Source organism: Leucopleurus acutus (genome assembly GCF_964270905.1).
Source record: "Leucopleurus acutus genome assembly, chromosome: 6".
Taxonomy (NCBI): Eukaryota; Metazoa; Chordata; class Mammalia; order Artiodactyla; family Delphinidae; genus Leucopleurus; species Leucopleurus acutus.
The window spans coordinates 84,574,418-84,599,415 of record NC_139149.1 but is presented as its reverse complement, the minus strand read 5'-3'; the positions used below and the strand labels follow the sequence as shown (position 1 = coordinate 84,599,415).

Sequence of the window (24,998 nt, the reverse complement as noted above, 5' to 3'; positions counted from 1 at the left end):
GCTGATCTATGGGAATTCCCTGGGGTCCAGTGGTTAGGACTCGGCGCTCTCACTCCCAGGGGCCCGGGCTCAATCCTTGGTCTGGGAACTGAAGTCCTGCAAGCTGCATGGCGTGGTCAAAAAACAAAAAGCTGGTCTAACTGTCCTAGAGGACAATCTGACAAGATGCATCAGAGGCTTTAAAAATGCTTGTCGTTCAACACAGTGATTCCACTTCTGGGAATTTTCCCTTCAAGAAAACAATTAAGAATAAGCACAAATACTGAGCTACAAAGACGTTGAACACTTTCTTTTTTGTGAAAGTAAAACATTGCCCAACAACTAAAGACTGGCCAAGTAAATTATGCTATAGCCATATTAGGGACTGCTCTGTAGACATTAAAATGATACTATAGGGACTTCCCTGGTGGCTCAGTGGTTAAGAATCTGCCTGCCAATGCAGGGCACATGAGTTCGAGCCCCGGTCCGGGAAGATCCCACATGCCGTGGAGCAACAAAGCCCGTGCACCACAACTACTGCGCCTGCGCTCTAGAGCCCGCGAGCCACAACTACTGAGCCCGCATGCCACAACTACTGAAGCCCGCATGCCTAGAGCCGGTACTCCGCAACAAGAGAAACCTGCACAATGAGTAGCCCCCGCTCGTTGCAACTAGAGAAAAAGTCTGCACACGGCAACGAAGACCCAACTCAGCCAAAAATAAATAAATAATTAAATAAATTTTTAAGCAAATAAATAAAATAAAATGATGCCATAAAAATGTGATTCCTGACATGTAAAAATATACTGTTGCACAAACTAAAAGCAGGTTATAAAGTAACAGTAGATTATGATTTTATTTTGGCTTAAAAAACATCTTTATATATGATTGTATCGGTATCCAAAAAAGATCTGGGAGGCAACACACCAAGATTTGGTTAACAGATTAGTTCCACTAAGTAGGATTATAACTGCTTGTTATGTTCTGCTTTCAGCATCTATATCTCATGATCTATGTTCAGTAAGGAGTATGTATTGCTTTTGTAATAAGAAAAAAAAACCATTTCTTAATTTTGAAGGAAAATATCCAAACCACAAGCTGACTACTATATGACCTTCTGAAGTACAAAGCATTCATAAACTGTGCAGAGTCTATTATCATACTCCTAAGGCAACCCCAACAAGGAATGAAAAATCCCTCCCCCTGAAGAAAAGGGCATCAAATATGGCACAGTGGCACTTCCATCCTGGTAGCAGAAAATAAACAACTGGGGCCAGGATCCGCCACAGCTTGGGTGGCTCACCTTTCCTTCCCCAGCTTCTGGGAGAGGCACTTCAGGTACAGTGACGGTGAAGGGGAGGACCGCTCCAGCAGGGACACGTCCGCTTTGCACAGGCTCCAGAAGAAGTCAGCTTCTCGGTGAATCACGCAGGCCCCGGGCTGCCTGGCCTTGGATTCTGCACTTTTCACTGATGGCCTATCCACCTCCAGGAAGCTGCTGTCCTCTAGCTGGCCCTCTGACGTCACATAGTTCTGAATAAAAAAGACCTTTGGCTTCCCTGAGAGAGAGGGGCATGCATCTGCCATGAACATCCTTCTGATATGATCCAAAGGGACCCCTGAGTGAGTCTGATCCACGCCAAACACGCTCTGGGAGTCCCCTCGGCTCACCAGGATACACACGAAGCTGTCGTAGTCTTGGTGTTGGGGCATGTGCGCAACTTGGCCAAGAATGTGCATTATATTTTCCACAGTGAGATGTAAGAAACGCTTGACTTCATAGCCCAGGGCAGTGAAGGTTTCCTCAAGAATGTCTGGAAAAAACAAACAAACATGAAAAACAACACAGGAGGGACTTCCCTGGTGGCGCAGTGGTTAAGAATCCACCTGCCAATGCAGGGGACATGGGTTCGCGCCCTGGTCCGGGACGATCCCACATGCCGCGGAGCAACTAAGCCCGTGCGCCACAACTACTGAGCCCGCGCTCTAGGGCCTGCGAGCCACAACTACTGAAGCCCATGTGCCTAGAGCCCGTGCTCTGCAACAAGAGAAGCCACTGCAATGAGAAGCCCGCACGCCACAACAAAGAGTGGCCCCTGCTCGCCGCAACTAGAGAAATCATGTGCGCAGCAAAGAAGACCCAGCGCGGCCAGAAATTAACAAAAAAACCCACAGGAGTAAGAAAAGCTCAAGAAACACTGGGTAGCAATCCTAAACATGGTCTAATTACTTGTCTGTTTCTGCTTTTGTGTCATAGTTTGAGGCTTTAAAGGACCTAAGAACAGGGCAGGAGGGATAGAATCAGCCTAAAACATGAAATGTGTGACTTTCATGTCCCAGGTTCCCAGTTATGGTCTGTCCCCTGTTATACCACTTCCCCTGCCTGAGGCCACCACCGCATCTGGCCACGGGCAGAGACTGAGTCCACCTCTAGTCTAAACGAACCAAGAGAGGAAATACTTTTTCCTTTTAGCCAAACCAAAGTTGGGGATTGTTCAAAGGGCTCTTTCTTACAATAACTCACAAGTTCATAGGAATGGGTGCATTTGCAGCACGGAGATCTAAACCTAGATCCAATGGCCGCAGAAAGGGTGACCCAGGTCATGAGTTCCCTCACCTCCACCTGCTGTGAGCTGATCCGGAGGCCCCTGGATTTAAGCTGGGACCATTCCCAGACTCCCCAGCTCCTCTGATGACCTACTTCCCAGTGTAGCCTCTGACTGAGCAAGGGAGGGCCCTTGGCCAAGATGCCCTACAGCAGCGGTCCCCAAACTTTTTGGCACCAGGGAACAGTTTCGTGGAAGACCCTTTTTCCACAGACTGGGGGTGGGGTGGGGTGAAGTTTTGGGACGATTCAAGCGCTTTACATTTATTGTGCACTTTATTTCTGTTATTATTACATTGTAATATATAATGAAATAATTCTACAACTCACCATAATGCAGAATCAGTGGGAGCCCTGAGCTTGTTTTCCTGCAACTAGATGGTCCCATCTGGGGGTGACGGGAGACAGTGACACCCAAAGTGTGTTTTTTTGTTTTGGTTTGGTTTTTTTGCAGTACGCGGGCCTCTCACTGTTGTGGCCTCTCCCGTTGCGGAGCACAGGCTCCGGACGCGCAGGCTCAGTGGCCATGGCTCACAGGCCCAGCCGCCCTGCGGCATGTGGGATCTTCCCAGATCAGGGCACGAACCCGTGTCCCCTGCATCGGCAGGCGGACTCTCAACCACTGCGCCACCAGGGAAGCCCGAAAGTGTGTTGTTTATGTCCAGTCTACTCCATGATCTCATTTTGGTTGCTGTCACTGCAGAAAACCCTGCTCCACAAAGATAGGATGTTGGAAATGAAAGCAGGCTTTTCCATGCTTTTGTGGCAATCTCAGGATATTCCACCTTGACTTTAATCCAGAATGTATGGAGGTCTGAAGTTGTCTCAAACATACTTTTAAGGCCACCATCATTTGCGATCTCAAGCAATTGATCCTCTTCTAGCGCAGACAAAGTCGATTCACCCAGCTTATTCACAAATGGGTGGCAGATCCATTCCTTCCCAGTTCGGGAGTCTTTTGTGGTTGGGAAGCAATGCTCAAACTCTTTTGAAAGCTGAGATAGGTGATCATGCATCAGCTGGGAGAAAGAAGGCCCCAGTTCAGTCTCTTTCAAAATCTCTGCTAATGTTTGAAACATGTCAAAAATCCCAATGTTCACTCGTCACCCCCATAATTCCAGTTTGGCTTTGAATGCAGTCACTTTATCTGCCGACTTGAACACAGTTGTCGTTCTCCCCTGAAGTGACAGACTGAGTTCGTCGAGCAGGTTGAATATGTCACACAAGTAAGCAAGTTTTGCAACCCATTCTGTGTCACTGAAATGTGCTGCCAGTGGTGACTGTTTTTCTACAAGAAATCCCTGGAGTGGCTCTCATAACTCAAAAACTCTGGCCGGTGATCCACCTTTAGAAGCTATCTCACTTCTGTCTATAAGAGAAGACGTGTGTGCTCTGGGTCCATCTCCTCACAGAGGGGCACGAACCGATGTGAGTTAAGGGCATGTACTTTAATGTCGTTGATAATTTTAACCATGTCCTGCAAAACATTGTTAAGTTCAGGTACCATTTTTCGGCTAGCCAGCATTTTGCTATGTGGATGACACAGTGCGTAGACACACATTCAGAAGCGACCTCTTTGACCCGTAGTGAAACCAGAAAGCCGTCCAGTCATGGCAGCTGCTCCATCTGTGCATATACCAACACAAAATGACCAATTCAGTTTTCCTGATATGTAATCATTCAAAGACTTGAATAGTTCTGCAGCTGTGGTGTTGGTTGGCAACAAAAGTGCTCATAATATATCCTCATGCACATCCTCCTGAAAAATATATTGCACAAAAACAAGCATTGTTGCCTTGTTGTCAACATCGGTAGACTCGTCAACCTGGATTGAGTACCACGGTGACTCATTAATCCTCTCTAACAACTGTGCCTCAATATCTTCTGCTATTTCATCAATTCGTCTAGTTACGGTGCTAGCCGAAAGAGGAACACGTGCCACCTTTTGAACTGCAGCCACTCCTGAAAGCTAACGACACATGTCCTTAGCAGTAGGCAGGATCAACTCTTCACCAATAGTAAAGGGCTTCTTAGCTTTAGCAATGCAGTTAGCCACTAAGAATGATGCTCTCAATGCAGACACATTTGATGAAGTGGTAGCCTTCAATGATTGTCTCTGTTCTTCGTGTTCACGTTTTTTTCTTTTGAAAAACTCCAAAGGCTTGTGGGGTTTTTTTTATATATAAATTTATTTCTTTATTTATTTTTGGCTGCATTGGGTCTTCGTTGCTGCGAACGGGTTTTCTCCAGTTGCAGCGAGAGGCAGCTACTCTTCATTTCGGTGCGCGGGCTTCTCTTGTTGCAGAGCAGGGGCTCTAGGTGCGCGGGCTCAGTAGTTGTGGCTCGCGGGCTCTAGAGCGCAGGCTCAGTAGTTGTGGGCTTAGTTGCTCCGCGGCATGTGGGATCTTCCCAGGCCAGGGCTCGAACCCGTGTCCCCTGCATTGGCAGGTGTGTTCTTAACCACTGCACCACCAGGGAAGTCCCCAAAGGCTTGTCTTTTAACGCAGGGTGCTTGGTCTCCATGTAGCGAAGCAGTTTTGAAGGTTTCATGGCTCTGTTGGATAGCCAGTCGCCACAAATTATACAAAGCAGGTTTGGAGAATGTGAATCACCTGTTGCAATGAACCCATAATTTAAGTAGGACTCTTGGTATTTCCTTTAAAATGAAGCTTTCTTTTTGTTGGCAGTCTTAGAGTCTTCTGCTGTCTCATCATTGGGTCTTTCCCTCTTTTTTAAAAAAATTAATTAATTTATTTATTTTTGGCTGCGTTGGGTCTTCGTTTCTGTGCTAGGGCTTTATCTAGGTGCGGCAAGCGGGGGCCACTCTTCATCGCGGTGCGCGGGCCTCTCATTGTCGCAGCCCCTCTTGTTGCAGAGCACAGGCTCCAGACGCGCAGGCTTAGTAGTTGTGGCTCATGGGCCCAGCTTCTCCGCGGCATGTGGGATCTTCCCGGACCACGGCTCGAACCTGTGTCCCCTGCATTGGCAGGCAGATTCTCAACCACTGCGCCACCAGGGAAGCCCTTCCTCTTTTCAAAGAAGCTCTCCAGCACTGTTTGTTTTTTACCTATTTTGGCTAGGGTTAGCTTGAGGGCTTACCAAAACTGTGACTGAGACAAGTGTGCAGTACGGGAAAGAGGTATGGACGGAAACGGTAAATAAAATAATGGGTGGGCCACGCATGGACTAAAGTAAGTGTTGGATTCTGACTTAAAGCCTGCCACCAGATGCAGCTTAACTGTCACTTGCCCCTCACTGATAGGGTTTTGATATGAGTCTGCGAGCAATTGATTTATTATGGTCACTGTGCAGTCAAACCTCTCTGCTAATGATAATCGGTATTTGCAGCCGCTCCCCAGCGCTAGCATCACTGCCTCAGCTCCACCTCAGATCATCAGGCATTAGATTCTCATAAGGAGCACGCAACCTAGATCCCTCACATGCGCAGTTCACAGCAGAGTTCGCGCTCCTATGAAAATCTAATGCCGCCACTGATCTGACAGGAGGCGGAGCTCAGGCAATAATGCGAGCGATGGGGAGCGGCTGTAAATACAGATGAAGCTTCGCTTGCTCACCCGTCACTCACCTCCTGCTGTGTGGCCCCGGACCGGTACCAGTCAGTGGTTGGAGGGTTGGGGACCCCAGCCCTACAGGGCCCCCAGAGATTCTTCTCCTAGTTTCCAGGAATCCTGGGTTGACCTTGCCTCGAGAAGCAGTGTAAAGCAGTGGAAAAAGCAGACAAGCCTGCCTTCTAACACTGACCTCACCACACCTACAGGTTGCATTGCTTTAAGGAAGTGGGTCTCCCTAGCTTTAAGTGGAAGTGAAGATACCCACCCCATGAGGATGCTATGAAGATTAAATGAGATAATACAAATAAAGCTCCTGGTGCTCAATAAAAATATTCCTTGTTCTCTTTTTAAAAATCTTTTTGTTCATCTTCTAGAAGTTTCTATGGCCTTGGAACCCTAGAAATCCTACCCATCTACTTTGTTCCCATCTGCTCAGTTTGCCTTCATTGGAGAAGTAGGTACCGAATTGTTTCATCTTTCTAATAGCAAAGAGAGACATCTTTCTCTTCCTCATTCAAAAAGTCCACATCCTATTGAGCTACCCATTAAGTTTCTACTCCTTGTCTGAGGGATGCCTCCAGTTCTTAGTCCATTTTCAGAGCAGAAAAACCATTCTGTCCTAAGCCCAGAGGCTAAACAAGAATCTCCTAATTCAGGCTGTCATCCAAACTATTAGCCACTTCTCTGGATTTGCTTCCCTGTCTCATGACTATGTACCCACTTCTGTTCCTCCCCTGGGGTATGACCTTCCAGAAGTCTACGACTGCATTCACTCCAAACCAAACATGGTAGTAATCAGAGTACCTATAACTTCCACCAAGGAACAGAGGGGTCCTATCTCATACCAGTTTAGGCATCACACAAAGGGGTCAAGGGGAGATAAATAACTGAAGGTACATATAACAGTTTACTACAAATTCTCAATTCTCGACACTAAATGGGAACAATATGAAGTATGGATAGACAAATAATTCAGAGACTCACAGCTTCAACCAATAGTTTCAACTGTCTTGTCTTGCCAACTTTACCAACCACTAGTAAACTATAAAAGTAAAAGTAAGCAATCACAATTTCTCTTCCGGCTTCTCAGCAGGAAACAGGAAGAAGATTAAAAGTTGGAAAAGAAACACAGCCTTGGGTTAACAAAAATCTGGAATCTAAGCAGCCACTGGACAAATAAGAGCTGGCTTGTGTGCTCTTAATTTAATTCACCCAGCCTATGAGCAGTATCTGGACACAATCACATAGAGTCTTGTAGAACATTCCACCCAGGAGACCCACATCCTGCCAGATATGGCGGTTTTAAATAAGTCCATGATTCTTTGACACTCCTCCCTTAAAAAGATAGAGTGTAATTCCCCTCCCCTTGAATGTGGACCAACTTGGTAACTCGTTTCTAATGAATGGAATGTGGCAGAAGAGATACAACGTGACTTCCAAAGCCAGGTCACTGTGGAACAACTCACTCTGGGGGAAGCCAGTTGCCATGTCTTGAGAACACTCAATACAGGTCCCCAATGCCACGTGGAGAGGCCTCCATGGAGAAGAACTTAGGCCTCGCACCAACCAGCCACGTGACTGAGTACCTGAGAAGCCCCTCCAAAGCCAATCAAGCCTTCAGATGACCCCAGCTGACATCTGACCACAATCTCCCAAGAGACTCAGGGCCAGAACAACCTGGCTAAGCCATTCCTAAATTCCAGACCCACAGAAACTGTGAGAGATATAAATAAATTAATACTGTTGTTTTAAGCTACTAAATTTTGGAGTGATTTGTACACATTATCAGATAAATATTTCACCAGGTAAGTCAACAAAAGGGAATGATAATAACCATTCCCTAAGAATGTAGTTAGGCTACTTACTTTTCTCCTTCTGCCTGGCCCGTAGGTAAGGGTGAAAAAATGAATTTGTGTATATATATATGTCACGTCATAATGAAGAGATATAAAGAAGGTGCCAACCTCCTTAAAACCCTGTGATAAGTAAGTATTATCAGGAAATGACAGTTGCTGAAAACCTATTAAATACCTCACTTGTCCACACAGGATCTCAGAGTGGTAGAAAAGGCGTAGCAGCACCGCCCACTAGGCATGGCTTCTGAGGGTGTAGGCAAGGCTTCAGTACCCAGTTCTGTGCTCGGGATGAAACAAAGCGCTGTACCATGTGAGAGAACCTGGATTAGGACCCCAATGCCATCCCCACTGCTTTAGTCCAAACTCCCTTTCAGGAGTCACACTCTCCAGTCATGGAGCATTCTCTCCTCTAGGGGGCAGAAGCAAACAGAGAAACACCAGACGCAAAGCTCTTTTGTTTACTTGTTATCTCAGACTGGCTTGCTCCCCTCAAAAGCCTCTTTTCACTGATAGATTTAGTCCCTTATCAAAGTCCTTGAAAGAAAGCCACAGTCTCCCTTTCCATCCTGATATGCAGAGGTCTGGACAGAACACATGCTGTCCTGTGCCTTAATCTCTTTTCTTTATCTGGCCTCCCCACAGGTTCTGGCTGGAGCAGCAGCTGGGCTGCCACAAGGCAGTCAGCAGGCAGCTGCGTGATACGGGTGAAAGAGGAACAGTCTTGGAATCACAAGATCTGAGTTTCAGTCCTGGCTCTTCCACCCACTTACTGGTCTGAACCTTGCCTGGTCCTGAAAAAAAACTAACTTATATTAGTAGAAGAGCTAAGAAGGAGATGGGAATCTGAGGTCTAGGGCAGGAAGTCCTTACCTAATAGAACAGAAGGAAAAGGGCTAAAAGCTGGAGGGGAACCCAAAAGCCATACAGGTCCCCAAGGCCAATCAGAGCACCAAATCTGGATGGGCCTCAGACCAAGATGGAGCATCCCTTAAATATCCCTGTGGCAACAGTCACTCGATGGACACAGCCTGAAGTCATCACAGCTGGCACTTCCCAATAACAGCACATCTTTCCTCTATCAGTTGGTGAGGACTGATGCTAGCTGTTGTTCTTTCTCGGGCCAGCAAGAACACAGATATAGCCCAGTCTAATTTATAGGATCAAGGGGGTTGTGACAGTGTGACTTTGAACAAAGTACATCTGTAGTTTATTCATATATAAAATGGATCAATACCAATGCCTATACCGTGTCCTCCAGAAGGTGGCAGAGAGGACCCATTGAGATTTCTGTCAAGATGCTTTGCAAACTGTGAGTGCTTATTCAAATATATTAGTTTCAAAGAATATAGAGGCAGCCACTGCACCACAAATCATGGAGCCTGCCTGCGATGCGTCTCTTGCATGGAATATACCTCCTTAGAAACCAGAGGGAGGTCTCTACAGTCTAAACTAAAACGGACTCAGAGCAGCCAGATTCTATGTCCCATGTATCAACAGTAACTTCCTTGTCCTTACTTGCAAATAGGGGAAGAAAAACATGGGTGTTGAGTTTGGAAAATAAAGCTTCAACCAACTGCATTAATCCCACTTCTCCTTCTACCCACCCTGGAAACCCCACTCCTGACCCAGCCCTATCTCTCTAAAATTCAGCTGTTCCTTTATTAACTTCCTGAAATGACGAGGGATTTCTTCTGGCCTTGAAATTAGTACAGGGCTGTTAGTGAAGGGCTAGGATCAGCATTACCCACCCGTTTGGGGACTACTGAGATGAAATCCAAAGAACTAAATAAAATGTCATGATCTCATTCATTTAGAATGTGTTTTGACCGAAAATGAGCTCACATTTATCTTGACACTATCTAAAAAAAAGGATTCATTAAATAAATGTATAGAATAAATAAAAAAGAGGGGATGCTTCATCAGTCTATTTATGATCACTTATTGAGTACCTTTAATAAGCCCAGCTCAAGTTACTATAAGGCGCATGAATGGAACACAAGCGGGCAGGATATTCTTAGTGGAAAGGGGAGTTTTGAGGTCAAATGTGAATGAGAAATGCAAGGTTGACAAGACTTAACCAGGTTTCGTTACAGGAACACTGATCGGAAACTTTAAGGCCAACATGCACTGCAAATCTCCTAAAGAGGAACAAATTCTTTTTTTTTTTTTTTTTGCGGTACGCGGGCCTCTCACTGTTGTGGCCTTTCCCGTTGCGGAGCACAGGCTCTGGACGCGCAGGCTCAGCGGCCATGGCTCACGGGCCCAGCCGCTCTGCGGCATGTGGGATCCTCCCGGACCGGGGCACGAACCCGTGTCCCCTGCATCGGCAGGCGGACTCTCAACCACTGCGCCACCAGGGAAGCCCAACAAATTATTTCTTAAACTCACTTGACCCCAAAACTCATGTTTTACAAAGTTCCTCTTCCTGTGTTACAGAAACACTGTGATGAGGGGATACAGATGAAGTATACAATGCAGTTCCTGTTCTTCAAGGAGCCCATAATCTTGCTAGAGAAGCAAAGTGTATAAATGTGCACAAAACAATGACTGACATGTCACATAGAACAGTAGGATTTTAGGTAAAATAGGAAATCAGAGTAGGGAAGATCAGTGTGGTCTAAGACACCTGGAGAGAAGATTATGGGAAAGGTGCAATTCAGCTGCGGCTCCAAAAAAACAGGGCAAAGGAAAGGCCCCCAAGTGGAAGGATGATGGTGAATATAGACAGAATAAAGAGTGAGGGAGGAAGCAGGGTTGTGGGGAGTGGGGTTTGTATAAATCTGACTTTCCACTTGTTCAGGGACACCAACAATCAGGGGTGTTACTGGACAATCCATATACACTCAAAATTATAAACTACTTTATAAATGTCTTTTTTTTTTTTAAGCACAAATGATCACTAGTAATTCCTTCTGGACTAGCTTTTCTTAGGAGAAAACACTATCAATAATAAACATGTCAAGAGAGGCTTCTGTGGTCCCTCAGGTGGCCTAAAAGTCCTCTGCTTTTCCACATACCCACCGCTCCTATCCACAATTCCAAGGCCCCAAAAGCTCTGAAAAACTTAGGTTCTTTTCCCTGACTCATTTTGTGGCAAAACCTTTCCTGAACTGATAAGAAGCTATTTATAGTCTTTATTCTACTTAGTGTAAATATCCATTCCTTTTGCTGTAGAAATAGTCACATATTTGATTATGGGGTACTGCCCTAGACCCCACTGGAATGTTCTATAAATTACGGTATGTGGGCCATGTCATCTTTCTAAACTCTTAAAACTTTAAAATTTTGAAATGCAAGGGTCTCCAATAAGGGATCGTGGACCTGTGATTCTTTATACCCTAGCTTTATGCTGTCTGTGAAAAAAGGGTTTGCTGTGTAGCACTGATTTAAAGGGAAATTTCATTAGTGATGCTAGGTTTCCAACTGAATGGCTGCTTAATCTCAGAGGATAAGAATGCCCAGAAAAAAAAGCAGACCACCACAGACTTCCTGGTCTTTTGCCCACAGGGAAGCTATCTCTAATAGTCTGCTAATCCCACAGGAGTTAAGAGGGGAGACCCCACTTCCTTGGCACTCGAGCTGGCAGGCAGCAGTAGCCGCTCCATGGGAACAAAGCCTCCATCCACCATCTCATGCGTCACTTACCACGTGTCTTCAAAGCTCAGGAGCAGAGGCCACAGGGGCTGCTCCGATCCCCCTTGCTGAGATTTGTTTACATCCATCAGCGCAGGAAAATGCTACTGATTTGGGTTGTTGCCCATTCCACTAAGGGAAAATGAGGAAAGGAGGCTGGGAAATCCCAACGAGCAGCCAAGCTGCAATCAACACCAGTGCAAAGCTCTCTACGATCAACTCCGGGCTTTCAGGACTACTGCTGCTCTGTTAGAAGAGGAAGGTTACTTATGCAAGGTTTCCCAGGGAAACACACAGCATCTGCTAGAAGAATCTAAGCCTTAGTCTGGTTAAAAGTATAGAAAAATCTTCGAGCTTTTCAGAACGAGCAGGGAGAAGAGAGGAATAAACACGTCCTCTGAAAATCTGCAAACACCAGCTTTCATTCAGCAGCCTAAAAACCAGCCAGAGCCCTAGGTCAAGGTCCAGAGTCCAAGTGTCTGTGATGTGAGGCTTTCGCTTCTCGGCTCCAAACAAGAGCAAAAGTCCAGTGCTATGTCAGGGCACCTCAAAGCAGGGCCTCGCATAGGTCTAGCTTTGCTAGGTCTCTGACACAGGTGACGCAACACTGAGGACACCAAGCACAAAGTTACTGAACTAATTAGCCTCAAAACCTTAAGTCTCCATGTCTCCTCCAAGAAGAGGTTACTGACTTCTCCAAGGATTCTTCTCAAGAATGAGCCACCAAGCAATAACCTTATAACCTTATCTTTGTTCACAATGTGGCTCTGAGGCCAGACTCTATTTCATGGCCTCCATACCTGCTTCACAAGGGCCAAGCATGGTGGGGTGTTTTTGTTTTTGTTTTTAATTTGAATAATTAATGTGTCCAAACTTTAATATGAACTTACTTCTTTTTGCTTCAGTACTCTACCAAACTTATCTTTTACTGCAGTAACATGATTTGGTGTATCAACTATACCATTCACTGCTTTTTATATTTAAATGATTTTTTAACATCTTTATTGGAGTATAATTGCTTTACAGTGGTGTGTTAGTTTCTGCTGTATAACAAAGTGAATCAGCTAAACGTATACTTATGTCCCTATATCCCCTCCCTCTTGTGTCTCCCTCCTACCCTCCCTATCCTACCACTCTAGGTGGTCTCAGAGCACCAAGCTGATCTCCCTGTGCTATGCGGCTGCTTCCCACTAGCTATCTATTTTACATTTGGTAGTGTATATATGTCAATGCTATTCTCTCACTTAGTCCCAGCTTAGTCCCCCCTCCCTACGTCCTCAAGTCCATTCTCTACGTGTGCGTCTTTATTCCTGTCCTGCCCCTAGGTTCTTCAGAACCATGTATTTTTTTTTTAGATTCCATATATATGTGTTAGCATACAGTATTTGTTTTTCTTAGTTCCCCGACCAGGGATCAAACCCACAACCCCTGCATTGGAAGGCGGATTCTTTACCACTGGGCAACCAGGGAAGTCCTAAGCATGGTGTTCTGCAATAGCAGGGGTGCAATAAACATTTATGGGATAAAGGAAGTATAAATCTATAAAGGTTTGGGGAAATTACATATTCTGGATAAAAGTCTGATTTTTTTTTTTTTTTTTTTTGAGGACAGGAAAAGATAGGTATAAGGGAGTCTTCCAAATTCTACAGGTACAAAGGAATGGTTTTAGAAACACACCAAGACCAGTAGAGCTTACTCCTTCATTCATTCACCCAACAAATATGTACTGAGCTCCCACGTACCAGGCATGGTTCCAGGTTCTGGAGACACATAGGAAAAGCCCCCCACCCGCATGGAACTTACAGCAAAGCAGCTAAAAGCAGAGGCTTTGCAGTCAAGCTTTCAAATCCCAGCTCTATTACTTAACTAGAGAAGTTAGAAAGGGAGTTTATTGTGCTCTACTTGCTCACCTTGAAAATGGGGATAATAGTACCTATCTTGCAGTAATACTTATGAAAATTAAGTGAGAATCCCTGTAAAGGAATTAGCAAAGCACCTGACACATAGTATATTTTTAATAAATTTTACACCCTGGGACTTCCCTGGTGGCGCAATGGTTAAGAATCTGCCTGTCAATGCAAGGGACATGGGTTTGATCCCTGGTCCGGGAAGATCCCACATGCTGTGGAGCAACTAAACCCATGCGCCACAACTACTGAGCCTGCGCTCTAGAGCCCGAGAGCTACAACTACTGAACCCAAGCACCACAACTACTGAAGACGGCGTGCCCTAGAGTCCGTGCTCCACAACAAGAGAAGCCACCACAATGAGAAGCCCACATGCCACAACGAAGAGTAGCCCGCACTCACCACAACTAGAGAAAGCCCGCGCGCAGCAACGAAGACCCAACACAGCAAAAAAAAAAATTTACACCCTGATCACTACCACCCTCAAGTTAGTCTTACCATATTACTGTTAGTTTCTTTCTTTCTTTCTTTCTTTTTTTTAAATGGGTTTGAGAGAGTTAGATCCTTAGGAAGAGAGAACAATTAGTGGGCTGGTGAAGTGAACCTGGGCAAGAAGCTGTGAAGAGGAAGAGAATTTGAGACAGTTTTAAAAAAAGGTGGTGAAAGGGGTGGTATTTACCAGCAATCCCACTCAGGAGAATTGAAAATATATGTCCACACAAAAACTTGTATTAGTCAGGGTTCTCCAGAGAAAAGAACCAATAAGATAATACAGTGATATGTATAAGAGATTTATTACAAGAAGTGAGAGCCCTCATTTCTAGTAATAATGTTTATTGCCAGACTCCTGCACTCCTTCCAAATGTTCAGCGTTAACCAAGTGAGAAAGTTAACTAGGGAAGAGACAAAGGAAACCCCACAGGATCATCTAGACGAACTGGTGTCTAGACGAATTGTCTAGACGAATCATCTAGACAATCATCTAGATGTGGCCTCAAGCCCAGTTATTTGTATTGTTCCCAGAGGCAGGGAGAGCTTGAGTCAAGGAAGCAGATGTACAAATGCACCTCAGGCCAATACCTGTTCTTACCTCATCAAAGATGCCGCTGCTCCAGCTCCTAGAGATTCTGATTCTACTCTCCTTTCCATTTTTCTCTCGCATCAGGCCTTGCCACTCTCTGCCCTCCCTCCCCCTGGCGTTTGTGTTCAGATTCTCTTTCTCTGTCATGCCCGCTCATACCATGACTAGTAGTAGTCTCCCCAGCTATCCACCTGCGTATGTCCCCAAAAGTTACCCCCTCTTGGGGTTACCCCTTCTATTCCAGTTAGCCCCAGGCTATGGGGACCTGCGCCACTCCCCCATGAGCCCAGAGCAGGCCTCAGGACTCCAGTTCTCTGGTCCCTCACTTGTCTGGGTCAGGCTCCATGTACCAAGCACAAAGCCATGGCAAGTTCTAGCTCAGTGGTTTGCAACTAAAATTAAACAAACAAAATGGACAAATAACATTAACTGGCATTTAGTACGTGCTTACAGTGTGTGTGTCCGGCACTGCCCAAAGTTCTTTACAGGTAGGACTCATTCATTCCTCCCAACCTCCCTATGAGGTGGGTCCTGTTATTAACGCATTTTACAGATGAAAAACTGAGCTACAGAGAGGCTAGAAAAACTGCCACAGGTAACAAGCTAGGCCATGGCAAAGCCATGATTCATACCCACACAGTCGTATTCCAGGGCTCAACTCTGATCTCAATCCTATAATACAGAAAAATACAAATATACACTCAGTCCCTGCCTAAAAGAGGCCCCTAACTCAGCAAGGGAAGCAGACAGTGGATTATAGCCACAAATTCACAAGTCATGGCTTTATCTTTGTGATTCTCCTCATACAACAGCTACACATCCTGCACCAAGTCCAGTGGGGAACTTCCTGCTAACGCATGAAGCAGAACTGATTACAACCAAAAGAGGACAATTACACAATCTCTTTTAAAGCAGGAAGTTACTCACTGAGAAAATATTTTCTCATTCTTATGTGAATACTAATGGCTAAAACAGAAAGAACACATCTTGTACATCAACTACACCTCAATTTAAGAAAAATAAAATTAAATAAATAAATAAAGGACACATCTATAGCTCAGGAGATAGCATTTCTCACATCCAACCAAATATAGGACATGAGAAAGTGAGATCATACCTGAAATCCTGGGAAATTCAGCCTAATATTTGCTAACTTGATCTTCTGTTGGATTCTCCTCCCATAAAGCTCACCATGGTAACATTCTTTTTTTTTTTGCGGTACGCGGGCCTCTCACTGTTGCGGCCTTTTCCGTTGCGGAGCACAGGCTCCAGACGCGCAGGCTCAGCAGCCATGGCTCACGGGCCCAGCCGCTCCGCGGCATGTGGGATCTTGGCGGACCGGCGCACGAACCCGTGTCCCCTGCATTGGCAGGCGGACTCTCAACCACTGTGCCACCAGGGAAGCCCCCCACGGTAACATTCTAAGTGAGCCTAGAAGACAGTTCTGACTCATTCTAAGAGAATATTGAGAAGCTGGACAACTGTGGAAATAGAACGAGCAATCCTTTCAAGAAAGAGAGAAGGATTTCCCTGGTGGCACAGCGGTTGAGAATCCGCCTGCCAGTGCCGGGGGGCACGGGTTCAAGCCCTGGTCCGGATGGATTCCACATGCCGCAGAGCAATTGGGCCCGTGATCCACAGCTACTGAGCCTGCGCTCTAGAGCCCGCGAGCCACAACTACGGAAGCCTGTGCTCCTAGAGCCCGTGCTCCTCAACAAGAGAAGCCACCGCCATGAGAAGCCCACGCACCGCAATCAAGAGTAGCCCCCGCTCGCTGCAATTAGAGAAAGCCTGCATGCAGCAAAGAAAACCCAACGCAGCCAAAAATAAATAAATTTATTTATTTAAAATAAATTAATTTTTTTGAAAAGAAAGAGATAAATAATTAAACTGAATGTTATTGTACTTATCTAGGCTCTTCTCCTTCTTTTTTGATGCATCATCAGTGACTAATTCAGTTCGAATCAGACATCCAAAAACTGAACAAAAGAATCGATTCAGATCCAAAGTTGACACACAGGTAGTACACACTCAGGCCAATGACCAAAGTCCAGGGTGACAGAACTGAGGAACACATTGCCTCTAAGTGAACACAAAGTTAGCCTATTTTTAATGTTCCCCAGAAGCGCTTTCAGAGTCTATCTAGGTGAAATGATGGGGTATCTGATAATACTGAAGCCCAGAAAACGTTCCATTTTAAACCCCCCTTTGGATCCCAGGACCCCTCCCCGCCACAGCATCCAGCCTGGAAAGACAAGACTGAAGCTCACCAGCTTTCACAAAGTTTGCCTTTGTGCCAGAGACAACGCTATGTGTTCCCCCAACCTCCTTTCATTTTCTTCCTGACACACAACTTGTCTACTGTGGTTGGATGGGGCACATGAGTTCTAACCAAAGGAATGAGGGTGGAAATGATGCCTATCACTTTCAGGCCTGTCCCTAAAGTCTCTTGTGAGATCTTCCACTCGCTTCCTTCCTCCACCAGCCAGATAGAGAGGATCCTGAGGAAAACTCAAAGCCCTCAGATGATGACGCTACTCACGAGCACATGGAACAAAGCTCTACAGTACCACCCGCACCAGACTGCAACAAGAGTGAGAAACTACCCTTCATGTGTGAAACCACATGCTGGCATCGGTTTGTTACAGCAGCTAGCGTGGCTCGCTCGATGGATACAGCTTGTGTGTGCCGTGATCTCACTGTGATCTCACTGTGGGAGCACCAGTTCATCTGGAGCATTCACACCTACCTGTGTCATTGCCAATGCAATCAATTATCAGGCAGATTCCCAGGGGCTTGCTCTGCATCTTGTATCTCTCTTCCAGTATGTGCTGGAAAGGAAAGCAGGGATTGTTAAAGACCCTAAACATTGTTCTTTTCCTCAAGGTTCCACCCATATGATCTTTTCTTTTGGATTTCCTTAAATTTCCTTTTGGCAGGTGACTCACTCAATAGACACAGGCTGAAGTCATCACAGCTGACATTTCCCTTCAATATCAACACGTTATTTCAGTTTCTATTTAATTTTAATAAAAATTGCAGTCTCTTTACGCATGTCTTAGCTTTGTGGGATAAAGATAATTTAAAACACAGAGAAAAGATGGGTCATATGTTTCCACAGTAACCTGAGATTGTACAAGTGATATCTTTCCAAACCAATACAAAAGGAGGCCTTTCTATTACGGAGAAGAGGTATCAGCGTAGAAAAAGTCAGAACAAGTCAAGGTTCAGTGTCACTGCTTACTTATATATTCAGCAATCACTCAGCTGAGAAGAGAAATGCCACTTTGGAATTTTCCTGCAAAGTTCACTAATGCAATCCATTTCAACATCTTTCTCTTTGCTACATCCAAGGTTCCCCTTTAGAACAGAAGAGTTCTCAGAATAGCACACCCTCAGCATCCTATTGTTACAAAGAATTCTTAATGGACAGATATTTTTAAAGCCATCAGTGTTCTCCACAGATACTGTGCTTACAATACAATACCAAATCAGATCATTTAATTCTGTACCTGAGGTAAAAATGCTTCTGATTCCTGAATGGATGTCTTCACTGGTTCTCCTGGGGGATGAGAGAGAAATCATTTACAAAGCTGAAGGAGAACTAGCCCTAATCCTAGTTCCTGCGGGCTGCGTTTCTTTATGTCACACCATTTTTCTTTCCCTATTTTCTTCCCCCTACTGTCTTTTCTTTCCCCAGCTATACTCAGCCCCAAGCTTCTAACCTCACACTGAAAAACCTAACTGATAAGAAAACACAAGTCCCCATGCTAAACAGGGGTTATGTAGAAAAACTGCTTAAATAGAAGTAAAAGAAGGCTCTCCCTTGCCCTTCTCCAGGTAAGGACCCAGTGACCGGTGAGGTTTTAACCTGATAGGGAGAATTTAATAAACTAACCACCCAACAATATCAATAGCTTTACTGCATGTGCTGAAATTGTGCACAGTGCCTCAAGGGAACAACCTTAGAGACACAGAGAAGGGAAAGCTTTTGTGGGTTTGCCACTTATAGAACAGATGGCCATGTTTTCTTAGTCCAGTGATATTGGGAGATCACAAAATAAAATGTCAATGGTAAGATAGGGGACAGTGGGCTTAGCAAATATAGATGAACCTAGAGCAAACTCTGTAGATAAAAAATGACTTTACTAGTCCCAGGGAGGTGGAGAAACCACCAGTTTTGAAGCCATAAAGGGCTGGCTGAAACCCTAGCACCATCACTAACAAGTCCTGTGATCTTGGGCAAGTTTCTGAAGTCTCAGGGTGTGTTGGGTTTTGTTTTGCTTTGTTTTGTTTTTTAATCTCGGAGATGAGCATCTAATTTATGACTGCTGCAAAAATGAGAAATAACGTCTAAAGACAGGAAAAGAAAATGCCAATATTTGGTAAGGTTTGGGGGAAATGAATACTTTCAAATGGTAATGCTGTATAAGTTGAAAACAGTCTTTTTTTTTTCTTTCTTTCTTTTTGCGGTACGCAGGACTCTCACTGCTGTGGCCTCTCCCATTGCAGAGCACAGGCTCCGCACGCGCAGGCTCCGCGGCCATGGCTCATGGGTCTAGCCGCTCCACAGCATGTGGGATCTTCCCGGACCGGGGCACGAACCCGTGTCCCCTGCATCAGCAGGCGGACTCTCAACCACTGTGCCACCAGGGAAGCCCTGAAACAGTCTTTTTAAAGGACAATTAGCAATACCCTTTAAACCAACATTCTGCTTCTAGAAGTTTATCCTAAGGAAATAATAGAGCACGTGTGCAAAAATGTCAAGGAGATGTACTGAAGGACTGTTTGTAATGGCCCTAAGCTAGAAAGAAACTAGAAGTCTACCAACATGAAATTGGTTAAATAAACTATGATACATACAGTGGAATACTACGCAATGTTAAAAAGGATATGAGAAATCTTTATGTATTTGATAAGAAAAGATATGCAGGATGTATTAAGTGAAAAACAGATTACTGAATAATGTGTATAATATGGAGCCAACGTACTTAAAAATTTTACATGTGTTTGTGTGCGTACGCCTACATATACTTACTAGAGGTACACAGATCAAATATTAACGGTGGCTATGTCTGATACTCAGAATTAAGAGGAAATTTCACTTTATCTTTTTGTATTTTAGCAATCATGGCTTAACAGAATTTAAAAAACACACAAAATAATATATGTAATATGTCCATCTCAGTTCAGGGCACTTAGCCCTTACTAAAAGTGCTTAATAAACTGTAGTTATTATCATCATCATCCAATTGAAATCTATTTGGAAGTCCAAAATAATATGAATACTTGGTTTGATTATTTTAAACTTCTATTAGATTAAGGTCAAGTTATCAGGATGCTTTTCTCTTTTACTAGCAAATGAACCACATCCGGGCCAAAGCAGGCAACTAGCTCTCCTAAGGACCTGCAGGGCTGTTGGGAGCCTCACTTACCTCACCTGTTTAATTACCATCAAGGGTAAACCTGTCATCAGGGAACCCAATGGAAAAAACACTGATTATTTTAAATTCCTATCCAAATCTACCAGGTCTCCCATTTTAAACAGCTAATTCTCACCACCTCACCAGTGTTTTAAGAAACATACTGTCACCTCAGAAATTAATTTGCTCCTCAACAGCTTTTGCTGGAGAGCTGACCTTTCCATAGGAAAGGCTGGGCATGAGCTGCTCCATCTGGCTGAGCTGGGCAGAATGCTTGCAGGTGCACACAGACAGCATGTCGGCTGAGTCATGAGGTGTTGCCATACAGAGGAGGTTTCCATCAGGCCACTGCCCTGCTCTCTACCTTCAGGATCGCCCCTGCACACAAATTCCAAGCTCCTCAGGGAAGACTGAGTCCTCCTTACCTGTCTCTGCAGCCCCACCTCCGGGAGTTCTTAAGTACTACAGTAAGAGACTGACCCTCAGCCCTCACTTCAAGGAGGACTCAAGACAAGCAAAAAATACACTTCTTGAAAATGATGGGATCAAGTACTGATGTTTTAAGAGCGATGAGAGAGATCTTAAATCCCTTAAATCTTATGGTTGAAATGACTAGGTGTTTTTTTTTTCTTCCTTTCTTTGTAGGGGTGGGGAATGTCATCTGTACAGTATCTAGATTTATTAAATGGGCTATAAAACAAGATCCTAGTAACCTTTCTTCTTCCTGCTGCTAGATATTTGGTTTAACATGGCTCATTACCATGGCTAGATTAATGTTTAACATGGCCTGGTTATATAGTTCTATTTCAGGTATAAATGTTATATCTCTTAAAAAATATAGTCAAGATGATGAAGCTGATGAAGTAAGAGGTGTTTAAATTCAAATAAGCTAATTTGATGGATAACTAGAAATGCCAATGAATACATTTTATTTTGAGAACTTAAAATATGTAGATAAAAGAAAGGCAACTCTAAAAATGCAACATTCTGTACTTGAATTATCAATCAATTATAAAGAATGACTATAAAGAAAAGCTGGTCTTACTCTGAATGTCAGGTTGTCCCGTCATGAGTCTGTGTTCTTTACTCCTCCCATTCTGGAACTTCAAATATAAAAAACAAGGTCACACTCCCTGTTCATTTTTCAGAGATATTATATTACACCTCTTTAAATATCTCGATAGCATTCTTACCCAGGAAAAAATAAAAATATCACATTCACTGTTAAATTATCTAAAGAAGGCTAGCAAGAGCCATTAACTCCATAAATCCATATTCTATGGCCAAAGTAGCAATTCAAAGTGAAAATACAATGAATGTGTAAATATGCTCAACTAGCATTTAGAACATGGTATAGGAGAGTTGCTACAATAGCTCCAAGTTAGAACAAGCTGTTGGAACATGCAGGTGACATTCAACCTGGTCTTTAACACAGAGGCAAGGTACAGTATGGTTAAGAGTGGGAGTGGGATTCTGCCACTTACTAGCTATGTAACTTTGGGCAAGTTCTTTAACTATATGTCTGTTTCTTTATCTTCAAAATGAGGATAATAATAGTGCTTACCTGATAATTTTTTTGAAGATGAAATGTACACAAAGCACTCAGCACAGTGACTTTTAAGCACACGGAAGTGCTTAATAAATGTCCAGTTATTCTTTTTCTATAATGCCTAGCTACACAAAAGCCACATGTGGGAGTGGTTCTTGAAAATTAGCTACCCTTTCTGAGGGCCAGAATGGGATGAATCAGAGAATGAAAGATTGAACAGACCCTTTCTCTTCTCAGATGACAGGTCCTGTGTAAGGTACACATAGCATACACTGTCAACCATCTGATACGCTCAGCTTTCAAATGACAGTTCTCCTCTGAAGCTATCCTAGCCAAAAGAGAGAAGTACACTATTTATTAAGCTCTGTCTGTAGCTAAGTCTGTGCATCTAAATGAAAGAAAAACATATAAGTTGCTTTTATCACTAATAACCAATGACTTATCCAGAGGATAATGATATTAGATAGAATTTGGAACCCCACATAGGTGTGCGTTCACTTTTACATACTATTAAAGAGATATAACATGAAATCAAAGCTAGATTTATTGCAGATAAATATAAAAAGCGTTATATTACAGAGTCACAACTTTCTTTTTTTTGGCTGCACAGCGCGGCTTGAGGGATCTTAGTTCCCCAACCAGGGATCAAATCCGTGCCCTCTGCAGTGGAAGCACGGAGTCCTAACCACTGGACCGCCAAGGAATTCCCACAACTTCTTTATTCTATAGTATGTTGGTATCATGTGTTATTTAATGCCACCGTAATTTTTAAAGCACTTTTGCAGCCTTGTATGAGTTAACATGCAGGTATTCAGTTCCCAAATCTTGTGAGGAATTCACCGAATCCATATGCCACAGTGCCTGCTAACTAAATGAATGAATGATCAGGGTCACAGATTAATATAGCAAATTTAAAGAAAAATTTACACACAGAGCATGTGGGTTCCTAATAGGCTACATGGACAGTGAATACAATTACTTGCATTAACAAAATAGAAAGACAATAACAAAAATATGGCAGGCTTTTAACTAAGAATGACAGTATAATTTATGTTAGATAGACAATAGCAGAGAAAGCCCAGAAAATCTGGATCTGAAGCCTAAATCAGTTTTCTCTCATGATTTGGTATCATAGAGATTCAGAAGGACAAAAAAAAAGCATATTTAATTCTTGAAAAGCATGACAGATATATCTAAGCTATGACTTGATACCATGTAGTTTATTAAATACACCATGGTGTAGAGAAAGGAGTATGGACTGGCCCAGATCTGGCGGTAGGTAGCAGTGGGCAGTCACTTAATGTTCCTTAGGCCTGAATGTCCTTATTCATTTAATGAGGGTGTTGGACAGTATAATGCTTACCATCCATCTGAGCTCTGAAATTCTATTGCTTAGTGGTATCTCTTACAGATTATATTCTCCACAAAACTATTTTTATTACAGGTATAGTCAATATGTTCATCACACACTTTTATGAAAGTGCTGATGATTTAATCACAGATTATAAACTGTGGTCTAAGTCCTGACTACAAATTCCACATATCCTTATATGGAATTAGGATGAGGATGAGATTACACTAAGGTTAACTTCTCAAGATAAAAGATTAACCAAAGCACAATTCTGATGATAACCTTGCACCACTGACTAACACAACAACCAGAAGTGACTACATATTATTTATGGTCACAAATCGATCACTCAGTAACATCACCCAGTAACAAAAACACATTTGTTGAAATCATTAAAATAAGCTCAATGAAAAGCAAATGCACAGAGAGGTAAATACAAGGTTATTTATTTTGAAGTATTGTTTCATAACAAAAGATTGGGGATAATCTAAAAGTCCACATATACAAGAAAAGGCTAAACATATTGATACATCTAGGAAGTGAAACTATGTTCCATCATTAAAAACAATGATTAAATAAAGGCAGTCCCGTATGATTCATACGAAACAATTTCTAAGAATTCTCAGATCAGGAAGTGGACATAGTGTATTAGCATTTGTACAGAAGAAAAAAATACAAATTAAATATGATATGTGTATAGACTATCTTTGGATAGAAGAAAATGGTTAACAATAGCTGCCTCTGGGGAAAGGAACTGGGGTAAGAGGAAATATACTCTAAAAATTCTTTTAGCACATTTTGAATTCTTTGTCCATGGGCATATCCTACCTATTTTTACTTAAGAAGTTAGATTTTCAAAGGGACAAGTGAACAATGAAAAAAATGTTTGTATATGTAGATACACACACAGGAAAACAAAAAGACTAGAAGGGAATAACTGTTAACATGGAGGTGATTTATTTTCTTCCCTTTATATATATTTCTCTGTATTTTCCAAATTATTTCAATGAACACATGTTAGCTTTGAAATTATAAGAATTTATACACATTTTAAAACAAATGCACATTTCTGTCACAATTTTTTTCAGATATTAAACAAAGTACATGCTGGGAGAATATGTACATTTTTATCAAAGTTCTTAAACTGTTTCATGCTGGGATTCCACACATTTGCTCCAGACTCACCCTTAGGTTATATGAAGGATCCTTAACACTCAAGTTTGGCAGAGATGCCTGGAGAGCATTTACATAATTTGTTTCCACTCCTTGAGCTGCAAGCAGAAGACAGGCTCTGAGTTAAGATTTACAAACTATCATCAAATGAATCTTCAACAGTGGCTCAGTTCATGGTCAATCATGATCTTTCAAAATACCCTAAACTTTCCAGCCCCCTTACTGAATTCAAAATATCAGATCAGATGACTCTTCTATCAACGTCATTAAGAACAGACTAAAAATTCTACTCCTGTTCTTGATCTTGAATCAGCCATTGGGGGGATGGGGGCAGGGCTGTGTGTAGATCACTGAGTATCAGCCATGCCCTGTGGTGGTAGTAGACTGCTAGCAGAGCCCACGTTGAGTGTGAGTCTAATAGACAACGGGTAGGGGTGCCATGAGAGAGAAGGCCAGGGTGAGCTGGTCCCCTTTATGGGAGGAGAGGTTCTCAGCAGAAAAGATGCCCTTTTGCATGAGGAGGTTTTGTGCAACTGGAGACATATGCAGGGCAGTTATAGGACCCCAGCGATAGGATATCATCCCAAGTCAGGCCAAACTCTGGAGCAAGGCAGCAGGGCTCAGCATAGACTCAAAAGCCCTGAGTGCCCACAGCGCCACCAGCCAGTACAGAAAGTGGGGGTGCAGACTCTTTCCTGAAGACCAAAATGTTAAGAACTGCTTGGCGGCATTTTGCAGAGGGCCAAGACTGTGTGGTCAGGGGTGCTGGGTGATGAAGTTAGCAGATGGGGGGGTATGGAGGATATAAACGGTTCTGATCTCTAGCCACAGGCTGGTGGGAGCTGTGGACCTTCGGGTTCTATTCCATC

General features: G+C 43.5%; 1 protein-coding gene across 8 annotated transcripts in view; it reads right to left on the bottom strand.

The window, feature by feature from the left end:
* CFLAR (CASP8 and FADD like apoptosis regulator) overlaps positions 1 to 24,998 on the bottom strand; it is a 53,334-nt gene that overhangs the window by 8,581 nt on the left and 19,755 nt on the right. For 7 of the 8 annotated variants that reach the window (XM_082841011.1, XM_082841010.1, XM_082841012.1 and 4 more), the window contains 5 exons: positions 24,142 to 24,227; positions 21,102 to 21,159; positions 18,146 to 18,195; positions 17,383 to 17,464; positions 1,283 to 1,793 (listed from right to left, as the gene is read on the bottom strand). In XM_082841011.1, the coding sequence (XP_082697137.1) occupies positions 1,283 to 1,793; positions 17,383 to 17,464; positions 18,146 to 18,195; positions 21,102 to 21,159; positions 24,142 to 24,227 (787 nt within the window). Of the gene's footprint in view, positions 1 to 1,282; positions 1,794 to 17,382; positions 17,465 to 18,145; positions 18,196 to 21,101; positions 21,160 to 21,957; positions 24,228 to 24,998 lie in introns of those variants that run through there. The other variant, XM_082841016.1, reaches the window with a different exon arrangement.